This window comes from Heptranchias perlo, chromosome 11, assembly GCF_035084215.1.
Source record: "Heptranchias perlo isolate sHepPer1 chromosome 11, sHepPer1.hap1, whole genome shotgun sequence".
NCBI classification, from domain to species: domain Eukaryota; kingdom Metazoa; phylum Chordata; class Chondrichthyes; order Hexanchiformes; family Hexanchidae; genus Heptranchias; species Heptranchias perlo.
Window position 1 is genome coordinate 23983357 of NC_090335.1, and position 14675 is coordinate 23998031.

The following is a 14675-nucleotide window of genomic DNA, read 5'->3' on the forward strand; positions in this document are numbered from 1 at the left end:
AAAATTCCTTCCCTCCCACCATTTAGTGAGTTATTTTGTTATGTATGGCACGTGATCTAATACTCCTAACTTACGAAGGAAGACAACATTTTTTCGAGTAGATTTTAACTTTTGGGCAGCCGACCAGAGGAGCGAACAGGTTCTGGCTGCGAAGAGGCCGCCATGATTTGAAGGCCCCGGTCTTATTTCAATCTGAGCAGCGACCTGGGCATCCCAAGGCAGCTCACCGATTTTGGTCCACAGGAATGTGGGCCAGCTGGGACACTGGTGGCAGCAGCAGGTCGGTCCTAGGCAGGGGGAGCAGGTGAGCGAGCCCAAGCCGCAGCTGCCCGCAGTTTATTTGTGCAGCCTGGAGAAGCATCTCTGTTCCTTCCGGCTCATCAAAAATACAAGTGTAAAACATTTTTGTGGCCGTTCCCTTTAAAGATGACTGCTTAGGACACTCAATGCCAATACAAATGGGCGGTGCGTGCGGGTTGCACGTTCCACCCATGTGTCCCTTAAAATTGCAATCAGGGTCCTAACTACATCATTAGGATTCCGACTTGCATGGGTGAGAGGCCTACCACCTGTTTCAGGTTGGTGCTGTGGCCACTCAGGGGGAGGCCTTGTCAAAATGGTGGCAGCTGAAGCATCAGCGTTAAGGCCCTTAATGCCCCGTTAATACCGGCTTCAGTGGTGTTAAGATCGACCCCTTTGTGTTTCCAAGGCATCTGCTGTTCTTGATCCATGCACTAAATGTGCAAAGATTTTGTGGTTCAACTCTCCCTGCCTCAACCCTCCCTTTCTGGAGAAATGCCTTTGTTCTGTTCCCCCCACTTGGTACAGTGGGGACTGAAAATCCACTTTGCAAACAATTTCCTACCAATTCCTAACATCATAAACCACATATGCATGGGCTTGCACATTTGAGCAAGTCAAAAAAAATCTTCCTAACAAAATGTTTTGTGTCTATATGAATATTTGAATAAATGTTTTCTCTTTATCGTTCTTTGGGCTGTGAGCCTTGCTGGCAAGGCTGGCATTTATTGCCCATCATAGTCTTGAGAAGGATGGGCCTTCTTCTTGAACCGCTGCAGTCCGTGTGGTGAAGGTACTTCCACAATGCTGTTAGGTAGGGAGTGTCAGGATTTTGACCCAGCAACAATGAAGAAATGGCGATTTATGTCCAAGTCAGGATGGTGTGTGACTTGGAGGGAAGTTGGGAGGTGATGGTGTTCCTGTGCACTTGCTGCCCTTGTCCTAGGTGGTGGAGGTCACAGGTTTTAGAGGCGCTGTTGAAGAAGTATTGCTTTTCTGACATGGCCATGCTAACTTTGAGATACTATCTGTCATGTACTTAACATGAACCAATCACAACCCAGAACCATAAAAAAGAAGCATAAGGCTGCTGACCCAACTCTACAGCCATGTTTCTTGCATTTCAACCTAACTTGAGAGCAAGTGCCCTTACCACCTGCGATTAAAGCCACATGATGTCAATAAAAAGTACAAAGGCACTGAGGGCTAATTATAGAAACCTGTACAATACAAGGATCATAACGGTTTAAGGAAACCATAATTTCAATAAGGAAGTGATTCTACTCCATAATTTATCAATGTGGGGCTTAAATATAGACTGTGGCTGGTTTCAGTTTGTGTAAAATTATTAGAAGCTATTAAAAACTAGAAATTCTTTTTCATTGCAGTAACCTCCACATACTACAAAACTGAACCCACAAATAGGTATCGAAACTCCGTGATCCTGTTCCACCGCTGTAACTATGATAGCACTGAATCGCACCTCGCCAGTGACCTAGGACCCTGATCTCACCAGAGATTCTCAGGTCAGGCAATTCAAATATTACCAGAGGGCACCTCCATCAGTATTGGAGTATCTTGGGCCCACCCTACGTGGGAGTGGGGGTTTTGAGAATGAAACCTTGACAGTTGTTTTTGGAATAAGTGATATGTCTGGTTGCAGAGCAACTGCCCTAGAGCTACGTGGGCAGTTTCCTGACTGAGACCAACTGCTACTAATCCATCAAGATACAGCTACACATTTCATCAACAACAACTTGCATTTATATAGCGCCTTTAACGTAGTGAAACATCCTAAAGCACTTCCCAGAAGCGTAATCAGACAAAGATTGACACCAAGTCTAAGAGGGAGACTTTAGGACAGGCAAAGTCATAGGTTTTAAGCAGCATCTTAAAAGGAGAGAGAGGCGGAGAGGTTTGGGGAGGGAATTCCAGAGCTTAGGGCCTAGACAGCTGAAGGCACAGCCGCTAATGGTGGGACATAGGAAGTGGGGGATGCAAAAGAGGTCTGAGTTGGAGGAACGCAGAGTTCTCGGAGGGTTGTAGGGCTGGAGGAGGTTACAGAGGTAGATAGGGGAGAGACCATGAAGGGAGTGAAGGAGGAGTGGATAGAGTGTCAAGGGTAGGATGAGATGAGTGACTGCTGCACCGAATTTCCTGATCTCCCAAGTAACAGTAATCTCACGCGGCCACTTATATGCTAATGATCCCTTCCCCAAAATTTGGGAGGGAGTCATTGTAGGGCCAGATTGACAACCAGAAGTCTTGCCTCACCACTACTTCCGGCAGTGGTGAGGCAGCTCAAGGGATTTCGGCCAGTCTAGTGTTCAGTTTGCCTATCACATTTTGCTGTTGCACTTCCTATTGCCTGTCACACTTCATGTGTCACACTTCAATTTCTGAGTCCCACTTTCACCTGATTGTCATTGTTGAAATTTCAGCCAAAACACAAATGAACAGGTGCGGAATGTACAAATTAGCAAGTATCAAGCATGAATTAAAACTATCAAGCATGAAATTCAAAAAATTACAAATCTAAAATGAGCTGTTGCAAAAGCAATAAAAGGCGGCAAACAAATTAAATTATTCAAAATCTTTTTTATTTATTATTTTGTTCCCTCGTCCTGTGAACTTTGAGTTCAAATAAAGTCGCTGACATAGTAAAGTCATGTAAAAATTACGTATTTCACAATAATATTAAACATACGCATAAAATTGTCTTTTGCATTTTCATTAATATTTTTACTTGGCGGTCTCAGCCTCTCTCAAAAGCTTGGGCTTGCATTTGATATTTTTCGCAAAGCTATCACTCTGTCAACTAAAGGGAGTTACCAACCCTACCTGCACCTACAGTTCCTAGGATGGTGTAGTTTGAACATGAGAAGCAAGCAGCATTTCACAGTATGATTATCTCAGTGTTTCTCCTCTTGCTGTAACAAAATTTCTCGAATTTCTTTGTTTTTCCAAATGATTTGAAAATAAGCTGGAGAATGAATTTTAAAAGGTTTTTTCAGTTAAGGTTTGATATTTAAACCATTAATACTTAATCTTTACTTCTGACAAAAGATTCCAACTCAGATAGAGACACACAGGTGGACAGATAACAAGAGAGGCAAGAACACCGATGTCTCCTTTTGATAATGCTCAGAATTTGAAACCACTCAATGATTACAGAAAATTTATTTTTCTCAGTGGAAAAGTCAGATTGTGCCTTTGTTCAGCGAGTAATGCAACAGATTCCAGTGAGGAGACTCATGTGGAAGCCACTTCCAGCGCTTGTACGCCTTTAAATGGCTTCGCCTGAACTTCCTTGGGCTTCTGGAACCATCCCACAATGCACCCGTGTATCGTCACTGACCTCATTTACATGCAGCACCTGTTGGTGTCACTGTAGACGGGAGTTTCCTGGATTTACTCGAGATTAAGTTACACCGGTTTGCATGAGGCACGGCAATTGCCAGGATTTAGCTGATACTGGCGAAAGTGAGGAGTTCCTGACAGAGAAGAGTCTGCAGATCTTTTATTTAAGATTCCTGAACGTAAGAACCGTTTTAAAAGTTTTTTTTGTGCATTCTGCCTACCTGCACTCGCTTCTGATTACTTCTCAGAGGATCAGACCTCTGGCAGATTTTCTGTTTTCTGTCCCCTACCCACAGCTAGGGCTTCTCAGAAGCACGTGTGCCATTATCATGGGTGGGCAGCAGCACCACAGGATGGAGCAAGGGAGACTCAGGCAGCATTTACTGCAAGAGGCAACACAGCACCTCTCATCACTGAAGGCTTCTCTTCTGATGAACAATTTACCTTTAAGACTGCAGCCTTTCCTCCTTCTACCCCCCACCTTGCCAATAAAGGCAAATTCCCACAAACCACTACCCATCCTATAACATGTCAACACATCAGCCGTCTTTGCCCCTACATGGGTGGGTCAGTCTCATATTAGTGAAGACTTCAGCACCACATAAGTACACCCTTTCCTGTATGACTCCAACCTCCAATAGAAACAAAGCACCATGTCAGTGCACATTCTATTTTATTACAGTGAATTCCAAACTGTACACAATCCACCTACTCTTTCTTCACACTGTGCTTCCCCATAGTGCCTATAGGTGCCTTGTTTACCTATTCTCATGCTTCTTTTAGGTCCAACTGAGGGCCAGGATCACGGGAAATGGTTGGCTGCTCGTGCTCTACAAAAGGCTCATGGGACTGAGGTAGCCCTCGTCTCATGCCAGCTTGCTCATTGGCAGCTTGGTGTCGCCTCCCACGTTCCACTGGTGTAGTACTGTGAGGGGAGGGCTGGAGGCCTGGCATGTTGCCCTGAGACGGTGGTGCCATGCAGCTACAACTCCAGGGTGGGTTGGTCCTAATCATCCTGTATCGCCCTTTGCTGTGGTGGAACTGTAGGAAAGGAGGGTAAAAGCCACGAATGGGTGAGCATCACACCCTTGGGATTAAGTAGACAGACATGGAGGTGGAAAGTTGTGGTTGTGCGGTACTTCACAGGGATGCCAGGGGAGCAGTACAGGTGCTCAGTTAGTAACCTGGTGCTAGCAAGATGCCACCGCCCTCGCCATCTGCCACAGTAAGAGCTGAGTGCCTCCTCATGATCTCCTTGATGTGGGTCAGGTTGGAGAAACCCTCTCCGGTGGCCTGCATGTGGTGGAAATTTTGTCCTGCAAAACAACAGAGTGACTGAGGATAAGGCTAGCAGTTGAGGAGTGTGTGTTTCCTGCAATGTCCGCCAATGATCTTTCCACAATGCACCACATAATGTTATTGTGACAACAGCCATAGAAACCCACAGCCAATTATCTGTAGTGTGACCAAACAATATATCACCGATGATCCCAAGAAAGATGCCATAACCTAAATCTAATTTTTAATATAGGTAATGTAGGTATTCAATTTGCCCTTTATGCAAGGTTATGCATGTCTCTTGGAATCATAATACAGTTTAGGAGTATGAAAAGATAGCCAAATGACACTGGAGAAAAATCCACGCAGACAGACACTACAATAATCCCTAGGTACTTTATCAGGAGAACAAGTAAGCTTTTATTGGTTAATAGAAAAAAGATATTTTTGTCTTAATTCAGTATCTAGTGCATAGCCAGTGATTGACAGACACAGATAGCCACTAGCTGTTAGATAGGAAATAAAGAAATCAAATCCCTATGTGATCCGTTGTCACATCTAAACAGAAATCCAGCCACTGTTGTACCATTTTTCTCCACATTCATTGCAAATGACAAAAGTCATCATCTGTTCATCGGGATTTCCATTGCGCACCCACCCTGGAATAAAAAGTGTGCCTCTGGCAATTGCTGTCACCGTACAGTTAAATTTTTCACACCGTCTGCATCTGATTTTGTTTGTCTTTGTTCCTGCCAAGCCATGAGGCAGCTGATGGTCCTGAACCCCAGAGGTGGTGTACAATGCTCTTAGCTGTTTCAGCTCCTCGCTTGCCATGTCCATCACTGACATCTCTGCAAACATCTGTGGAGTTACATCCCCTGATAACATCTTTTGTCTTAAATGAGGATTTTTAGGGTTCTTCAAATTGGCAATCTTGCTTCGAATGCAAGCTTTGTACTTTTTTTCATTTTTCATGTGTAATGTATATATGGATTGCTCGACTTCTCTGGCAACAATCTGCCACATTTCAACCACTGTCCCATCAGCCGTCTCTGAACCAGTTAGGGCTTGGAAAAGAAGCTCTACACATTTAGACCGTACAGTCTGGATATCTAATGGATGCTGCTTTTTAGGAGCTGGATCATAGTCAATTACTACTGAATCTTTCTCTGTTGAAAGTTGTTTTTCATTGTGTGTTTCTTCAAGGATTTCAGCTGTGGGAAGATTGTGGATGACGTCAGTTCCCATCGCTATCTGAATATCTTCTAATTGCAGTGCAGGGTTTCTACAGGCAGAATCAGTTCCATCTACCTCATATCCAGTCTTTACTTTTCCTTGAACGATTTCATTTGGTTTCTCACTCTTTCCTTCGCTGGCTACACAGAGTCTGTCTTCTTGACATTTTTCCTGGAAAGCGCTGCTTCTGTAAAACTTCTTCCATGCAGACAGTAGGTTCCGTGCCTTCCTCCTGGTGTCTGCATCTGGGCAAGTCTTTAGAACTCTATATACAGCTTTAACTAGGTCAGTCTCCTGGAGAATTTCAGGGGTGACCGGAATATCTTCAAAATCATTCAAAAGGTACTTTATGTCCTGGATGCTGTTTTCTGAAATAAGTTTCTCAATCTGATGAGCTCTATAGGTCACCTCTTTGAGGTCATTCATTGCAATACCTGCCAAATATCAAACAGGTGGACATGATTATTTATGCTAACTTACAGATTGTATTCAATATGAAACACTGTGTTGGAGAATACATTGCATGAATGCCGAAATTAAAATCAACGCAGCACCCCTCTCCTGTTTTCCGCTGCCCCCAAAAGCAGGACACGTTTACCAGCTGAAAAAACTAAAGGGGAATATGAGAAACTAAGAAAACAGATTAAATTTTAAGAGTGGAATAAGGAAAGACAATACGGAGTGTGAGGAAATTTTTTTTTAAATACGTGAAAAGGAACAATAAAGTATTTCACAAGTATATTAGTAAAACAAGAATTATTAAAATGGAGGTGGGACCCGAGAGGAAAGGATTGTTATTTTGTAGACGATGATCAAAACAGGGCAGAGATAAGTACTTTGCATTTGTCTTGATTAAAGAGAAAGATAATGGAAGTGATTCCTGATGTGTTGGATTAATCCTATTAACAGAATATGAACATGGCCATAGTTGATAGCATAAAAAGTGGGTTCCTCATCATGAGCCATTACATGCAGCTATCAAGTGCCTAATGTCACCTGGGCCATTTGGAAGAGTTGCTGAGTGGAGATTAAGTGCTGATCAACAGTGAGGGAGAAAAAATAAATAGGCTGCTGAGTACTGTGGGACACTGTCATGCGATTATGATAAGCTGAACATAGAGCAGCACTGATAGAGAGCTGCAACAATGGTTGCCTGCCCTCCATTTAGTTAGAAGTCATTTGTGGTACAGTCTGGCAGCTAAAAGATGAGGGTTGGGGATTTTAGTTCTATGCATTACTGTTGAATCGAAAATTCTGGCTATGGTTCCTTAATACAAGAACTCACCACAGTTCTCTAACTATCATAATCAACCTGACAGCTAATCTGTGCGAGGGAAAATAAATGATTAAAAATTAATGCATGGTGAGTTGAAGAATATACTGTTTTATAATGTTACCTCTTAAGTTCCCCAAGGATCTATACGTGGCCCCTTCCTTTTCCTCATCTACATGCTGCCTCTTGGCAACGTCATTGGAAAACATGGGCCCCTATATTTACAGGGAGGTGGGGAGGGAGTGGGAGAGTGTGTTTGCGGGGGGCAGGAACCTGGAAATCCCAGGGACGCAGAGCTCCTGCCGAGTTAAACGGCAGGACCTCATTATCATTTTTTAACTCCGTTTGACAGGCTGGCCAGCTGCCAGGCAGGAAAGCCAGTGGCAGAAGGCCGTAGCCGGAGACGGTCATCGTCAACCGGGGGAAAGATCCAGGTTTGGGGGGGTGGGGGTGGTCAGCCGATCGCGGCAGAAGATTTGCTTGGAGGGCTGGGGGAAGCACTCCCGCTCCTCCTGACCCACAAGCAGTGCTATAAAAAGCACTTACCTTTTGATCCGGTTACTCCTGTCTCCATTTTGCTGCCGGGTTTCCTGAGTCCAGCCAGTCAGCATTAAATTTAAATCAGGCTCCCAACTGCACGGTGGAGCCTGATTAAATATTATACTGTGGTGACCCGCCTCTCGGGAGCAGGATGCACCTCGCAACCCACCGCTGTAAAAATGGTGGCGGGCATATATGCGCATTGTGGGACAGGGTTAAAATGACCTCCATGGGGTCAACTCCCACATGTACGCTGACAACTCTTAGCTCTATTTCTCCACCATCTCTTTCGACCCCTCCACTGCCTCTGCGCTGTCAGACTGCTCGTCCAACATCCAGTCTTGGACCAGCGCCAATTTTGTCCAGTTCAACATTGTGTTTTCTGTATCCCTCCTTTCCTATACCCCACCATTGGCGGCTGTGCCTTAAGAAGCTTAGGCCCATGCTCTGGAACTTCCAATGTAAATCCCTCTGCCTCTCTACCTCCCTCTCCTCCATTAAGACCCTCCTTAACATCCACATCTATGACCAAGCTTTGGTTACCCCTCCTAATAGCTCCTTCTTTGGCTTGGTGTCCATTTTTGTCTGATTCCGCCTCTATGAAGTGCCTTGAGACATTTTTCTACGTTAAAGGTGCTCTGTCAATGCAAGAAGTTGTTGCTGTTAACTTAGCCAGTCTTGTACTTAGAACAATTCTTAGTAATGAGTGTTATTTAAAAATTTGGAGAATTATAAAACTCAATTTTTTTTTATTCGTTCATGGGATGTGGGCGTTGCTGACAAGGCCAGCATTTATTGCCCATCCCTAATTGCCCTTGAGAAGGTGGTGGTGAGCCGCCTTCTTGAACCGCTGCAGTCTGTGTGGTGAAGGTTCTCCCACAGTGCTGTTAGGAAGGGAGTTCCAGGATTTTGACCCAGCGACGATAAAGGAACGGCGATATATTTCCAAGTCGGGTTGGTGTGTGACTTGGAGGGGAACGTGCAGGTGGTGTTGTTCCCACATGCCTGCTGCCCTTGCCCTTGTCCTTCTAGGTGGTAGAGGTCGCGGGTTTGGGAGGTACTGTCGAAGAAGCCGTGGCGAGTTGCTGCAGTGCATCCTGTGAATGGTATACACTGCAGTCACAGTACGCCGGTGGTGAAGGGAGTGAATGTTTAAGGTGGTGGATGGGGTGCCAATCAAGCGGGCTGCTTTGTCCTGGATGGTGTCGAGCTTCTTGAGTGTAGTTGGAGCTGCACTCATCCAGGCAAGTGGAGAGTATTCCATTACACTCCTGACATGTGCCTTGTAGATGGTGGAAAGGCTTTGGGGAATCAGGAGGTGAGTCACTCACCGCAGAATACCCAGCCTCTGACCTACTCTTGTAGCCACAGTATTTATGTGGCTGGTCCAGTTAAGTTCCTGGTCAATGGTGACCCACAGGATGTAGAATGTTACGACGTTTCTACCAACTTATTAGGGGGTTTGGGGACTGTTCCACTCCTTTGAACAGTAAGCTTTACACATTTAATTTATATATCGAGCATGTTGGAGCTCCCCCCAATGGCCTAGATTTTAATAGCAATGCCATACAAAACAGAAGGCTCCAGAATCAACTCAATCCTTGCTTTGTTAGCTGACCGTAGGCAGGATGCTGCAAATCTCCTCAGTGCCCTATTCTAGGGAAAAGAAACATCAGCGAGTGCTCCTCTCCTGATTGCTGTTCAGTGATTTATGTCGGAAAGTACACATGTAGACTACAGGTTAGGTTGGGCTTGGCTATGATGCCCATCATGGTGAATAACCTGTCAACACCTGCCATCTAGGCTCACAAGTGAAGACTGGCCACCTGGATGAGGTGGTGAAGGTCACCTGACACCCCTGGAATTACATCTCAGCAAGAATCAGTCCCTACAGGAAAGGAACGGAGAAAATCAAAGGAAGAAAAATGCCACCATGTTGACCTCTGGGAAAGATTGCGCTGCTGCAGTGCAAGTTTTTACACTGTGCTTTCAGAGTTTTACCTTAGTTTTAGTCAAACTATAACTAAAATTAATCATTTGTAGTCCCGGTGTGATGGGTGACCCAATGACAGCGTTACACAGCTAAACTGTCTCACTGTGCCCCAGCACTCTGTAAGCCTGTACACACATTGTAAAGTCTATTTGCAAGACGTGTTACCACGGCAACAATGCCCCCGAAGGTAAACACAAAGCAGCTGATCTTCCGAACAACCTAGTTTTTACTGACTTGCGGAAGCTGCTGACTGTCAGGCTTCTGCACTATCAAGATCAGGATCTTCTCATAAGAAAAGTAAAGGTGGCATTAACCACATGATGCCCCTATTACTGCCCCCCCTCACCTACACACCCTCTGGCTGTGAAGGGAATCAACCTCAACCGACTTGAGCATTAGTGTGCAGGGCCTCGCTCCTTCCACAGAAACCCAAACCAAACAGACTGCCTCAATCCCCTGACCCACATTGAAGTTATTAAAGTCAATATTAAGGACAGAGGGCTTCAAAGTGCCCAATAGAAATATAAGGAGCTGTTCCTTGAGCTTGCATTCAACTTAATTGGAACAGAGTCGAAGACCAAAGACAAAGAAGTCAGAGTGGGGTAGGGAATTGAGGTGGCAAGTAACGGGAGCTCAGGGTAACGCTTATAGACAGAATAGTAAAGCAGTCACCTAATCTACATTTGGTCGCCCCAGTATAGAGGAGACTGCACCATACATGTAAATTGCTCTGTCACCCGGAAGGAGAATTTGAGGCCCTAGACAGTGGTGTAGGATAAAGTCAAAAGACAGGTGTTGCACCGCCTGCGTTTACACGGGAAGGAGAGCAGGTGGTCGGGGTGATAGAAGAGTGAACCAGGGTGCCACACGAGGAACAGCACCTTCGGAAGGCAGAGAGGGGAGGGGAAGATGTGTTTGATGGTGGGATCATGTTGGAAATGATGGAAGATGATCTGTCGAATGAGGAGGCTGGAAGGTGAGAACATGCATGTGAGGGTAGAAGCACAGGAAATGGGATGGATCTAGCAGAGGGTTCCGTCTAGCACAGTGAAGGAGAATCCTCGGCTGAGAAAAAGGAAGGACATTTCAGAATTCCTGGTGTGAAGGATGACATCATCAGGGCAGATGTGATGGAGGAGGAGAAACTGGGAGAAAAGAATGGAGACCTACAGGAAGTGGAGTAGGAAGAAGTATAATCCAGATTATTGTGGGAATCAGTGGGCTTGTACTGATCAACCACGCAAAGGCAAGGGGATGGGTGTAAATTTGAGGCACAGTTAATAAAATTCTTCAGACCAGGACGAGGGTAGGAAACAGCACTGACACAGTCATCAATGTAATAGAAAAAGATGTCCGGGAGTTCAAGATTGGATCTGGCAGTGTCTGGGAAGCAAGATACCTACCTCTGAAGCTATAGCTTCGACAAAAATGTTTTAAAAATAATTCACACTTAGTACTCAACTTATGAAGTCCTTTTCAACTGTTGTTGCCCAAGCATAAACTGCATCACACTTGGAACCGACCCATGCAATCCACTGGCTTTAATTACTGTGTGAATTGGAACAACATCAAATAAAATGCAAAGTAAAGTCCAGAAGATGGACTGAGGTAGGGAAGTATAAATGGGATCTCATTTTGCAGCAAAGAGCATCATTGAAATTCTGACACTCACTGAAGTATGCTGTAATTGTTGGGTTCGCAGTTTTAAAGAGGCAACATCCTCATGAAAAGCAGTCTTGCAAATCCTCTTCTGTTGCTTGGAAAAGTAACACAATAATATAAAATGGGTGGAAACTTATTGTATCACGTACACATTATCTTGATGAAAATGATACTGAGTTTTGGCCCTCTTCGCAAAAGTTTGCCAAACCGATTTTCATGCAAAAACTGCCGTTTAACACACATTTTCTTTCATATTCTTGGCGGTCCCATTTTATTGCTCTTTCAACACATAGTCAAAGGTCATATAATTTGTCAAATGGAGGCTTCCTGCATGATCTCAGTACCAAAGCACAGGCAAATTACAATTCCACTGGCTGACTAAACTATTTTTATATCGGAGAAAGCTGCTAAAATGGAACAATTAAAATTACGTCAGAATGTTATTAAGTTAGTAAGCCTCCATAGATACCACAACAGGGTTCAATGAGTGATCATCATTTGATCTGCTGTCAAAATGGTGAAGGAGTCATGGGCTACAGTCTTGTATTTTAAGGCAATATGGTTATTTGCTTCTAAATGTTACTGTCAGTACAGCTGTACGATGAAATTATCTGGGTGGTTTTCAGCAGGCATTCAAATCATTACCATAGTATAACAACTTAAGAAACTTTTGGCTTTAAGAAACAATATTGGCTCTGAAATAATGGATCAGATACCTAAACAGTCAGAACATGATAAAGGAAGGTCTAAGACATTAATCTGTTTGAAATTGCTCATTCTGAAAGGGTAAATGCCTCCAATGAAACAGCAGTGAGAAGAATTTCAGATAATCGAGTTTAGCATTTGTCCGCTGCTATGCCACAGTGTCATTTCTGAACTACTATATTGATTTTAAAAAGTTTGAATCAGCGGGGTTTTCATATTAAAAGGGGGAAGCAAGAGGAAAACATGTGCAAAATTGGGAAATCCACATTAGTGAGGCAATTTTAGGGTGCATTTACATCAAGTTTAGCGTTGGTGCAAAGCAGTTTTGGCTTTGCACTAATGTTAAACCTGTGCAGTGTAAATTGGGTTTTAAGGCCCAAATTGACTCCAAAGTGAAACATGCTGAGACTTCATCCTCTTCCATTCAGCCAAATTCCTAAGTGAAGTAAAATTAGACTCCCTCCTTCAGGATTCAGCAAGGCAGATGCACAGAACTCCAAGGCAAGGCTGTTTATTGATCATCCAGCTTAGTTCATTAATGGAACCTGCAGCAACAGACTGGTCACTGGGAGCCTTCCCACTCAGCCCCATCTGATCCTGCAAGCCAATACGCTAATGCGTCCTAGCAGCAGGAAGCTTATCAATGGTCTGTGCTGGTACACTACGTGAATTTGACTGGTGAAACTCCAGCAGTACTCCTGCACACACTTGCGTTGGTCCCTAAGGCTTGGTGCTTGCCAATCTACACTACTGGAATTTGGATCTAGGCTGCATTTACTCGATAACTGCAGCACCATTGCGAAGTGAAACCACTTCACTCCAAAAAGGTACAAATGTGGTGTAAATGCACCTTAACAACACAGAAACATTTTGACTGCAAAGAAATAAAATATGTTCATCGCCGGAAACAAGACTTCCAATGCAGAATGTGCAATCCATGAATTAAAATATCACACAGTATTTGTAATTTTATAACTATCTCAGTGGTGGCACTCTCGCCTCTGGATCAGAGGTTGTAGGTTCAAGTTTCACTCCAGAGATTTGAGCAGAAAATCTAGGCTGACACTTCAGTGCAGTACTGAGGGAGTGCTGCACTGTCGGACGTGCCGTCTTTAGGATGAGACGTTAAACCGAGGCCCCATCTGCCCTCTCAGGTGAACGTAAAAGATCCCATTGCACTATTTCAAAGAAGAGCAGGGGCGTTCTCCCAGGTTTCCCGGCCAATATTTATCCCTCGACCAACATCGCTAAAACAGATCATCTGGTCATTATCGCATTGCTATTTGTGGGAACTTGCTGTGTGCTAATTGGCTGCTGCGTGTCCTAGATTACAACAGTGACCACACTTCAAAAAGCACTTCATTGGCTGCAGAGTGCCTTGGGGTGTCCTAAGTTTGTGAAACGCACGATATAAATGCAAGATTTTTCCTTTCTTTTATCGTCACACATTCCCTTCTTTTTCATTTACCCATATATCCCTCCAAAAAACAATACTGTAATAAATGCTGAAAACTAAATGAATACAAACTGAAGTGGGTTATTTACTCCCTACCGATTGAAAATTGTACTGGGGATGTCCAACTGATGATCCAGAACCTTTAACACGTCCCTCCTCCCAACTTTAGCCGCTGCCGGTCCTCCGAGCCTGCAGGTGGCGCTGTGACAGCCCGCGATCGCGCCAGCTCGCACTCGGCCTCTGCCGGACTCAGTCAGGTGCCGGTTACTTCAACACTCGGCCCGATCGCTAAGCGACCGAACCACGGTAACGGAGCGGAGGGTGTAAAGAGCGCGATCCGCTTATCACTATCGACCGCGTTTAGTTAGATTTGTTTTTTTAAAAAAACCGCACAGACCCGCTGACGGCTGCTCGCAGCCTCACCGGGAGCGGAGCACCGCCTTCGCCAACCGCCGTCCGTCACCCGCCGACCCCGAGTCTCGAGCGTACGGCGAATGTTCCACCAGGTGGCGCTGCAGCACCGATTTAAGGGGCTGAAAATAGCACAACTTGCAACCAGGGAGTGCAGTCTAGAACCCGCTCCCATAGAGTGCAAAGTAGAACCCGTGCAAACTAGAACCTGCTCCCATAGGGTGCAAAGTAGATCCCGCACAATCTAGAACATGCACAATCTAGAACCTGCTCCCATAGAGTGCAAAGTAGATCCCGCACAATCTAGAACATGCACAATCTAGAACCTGCTCCCATAGAGTGCAAAGTAGATCCCGCACAATCTAGAACCTGCACAATCTAGAACCTGCTCCCATAGAGTGCAAACTAGAACCCGTGCAAACTAGAACCCGCACAATTTAGAACCTGCTACCATAGAGTGC

General features: G+C 44.7%; 1 protein-coding gene across 4 annotated transcripts; it reads right to left on the bottom strand.

Moving 5' to 3' along the window:
* Window positions 1–2878: 2878 nt before the first annotated feature.
* LOC137327174 (transcription elongation factor A N-terminal and central domain-containing protein) lies at window positions 2879–14282 on the bottom strand. 4 transcript variants are annotated; one of them, XM_067992711.1, is made up of 3 exons: window positions 13900–14282; window positions 11653–11736; window positions 2879–6608 (listed from the first exon to the last, which is right to left on the bottom strand). In XM_067992711.1, exon 3 carries the CDS (start codon window positions 6598–6600, stop codon window positions 5497–5499), a length of 1104 nt encoding a protein of 367 aa, XP_067848812.1. In that variant the 5' UTR covers window positions 6601–6608; window positions 11653–11736; window positions 13900–14282; the 3' UTR covers window positions 2879–5496. The 4 variants fall into 4 exon arrangements, with proteins under 4 accessions (XP_067848812.1, XP_067848814.1, XP_067848811.1 ...); XM_067992713.1 differs by lacking the exon at window positions 11653–11736 and having other exon boundaries at window positions 14227–14282; XM_067992710.1 differs by lacking the exon at window positions 11653–11736.
* Between the last annotated feature and the right edge of the window lie 393 nt (window positions 14283–14675).

What these genes read in the sequence shown, in the direction of transcription:
- LOC137327174 (XM_067992713.1), bottom strand. Translation starts at nt 6,600, where the DNA reads ATGAATGACCTCAAAGAGGTGACCTATAGAGCTCATCAGATTGAGAAA.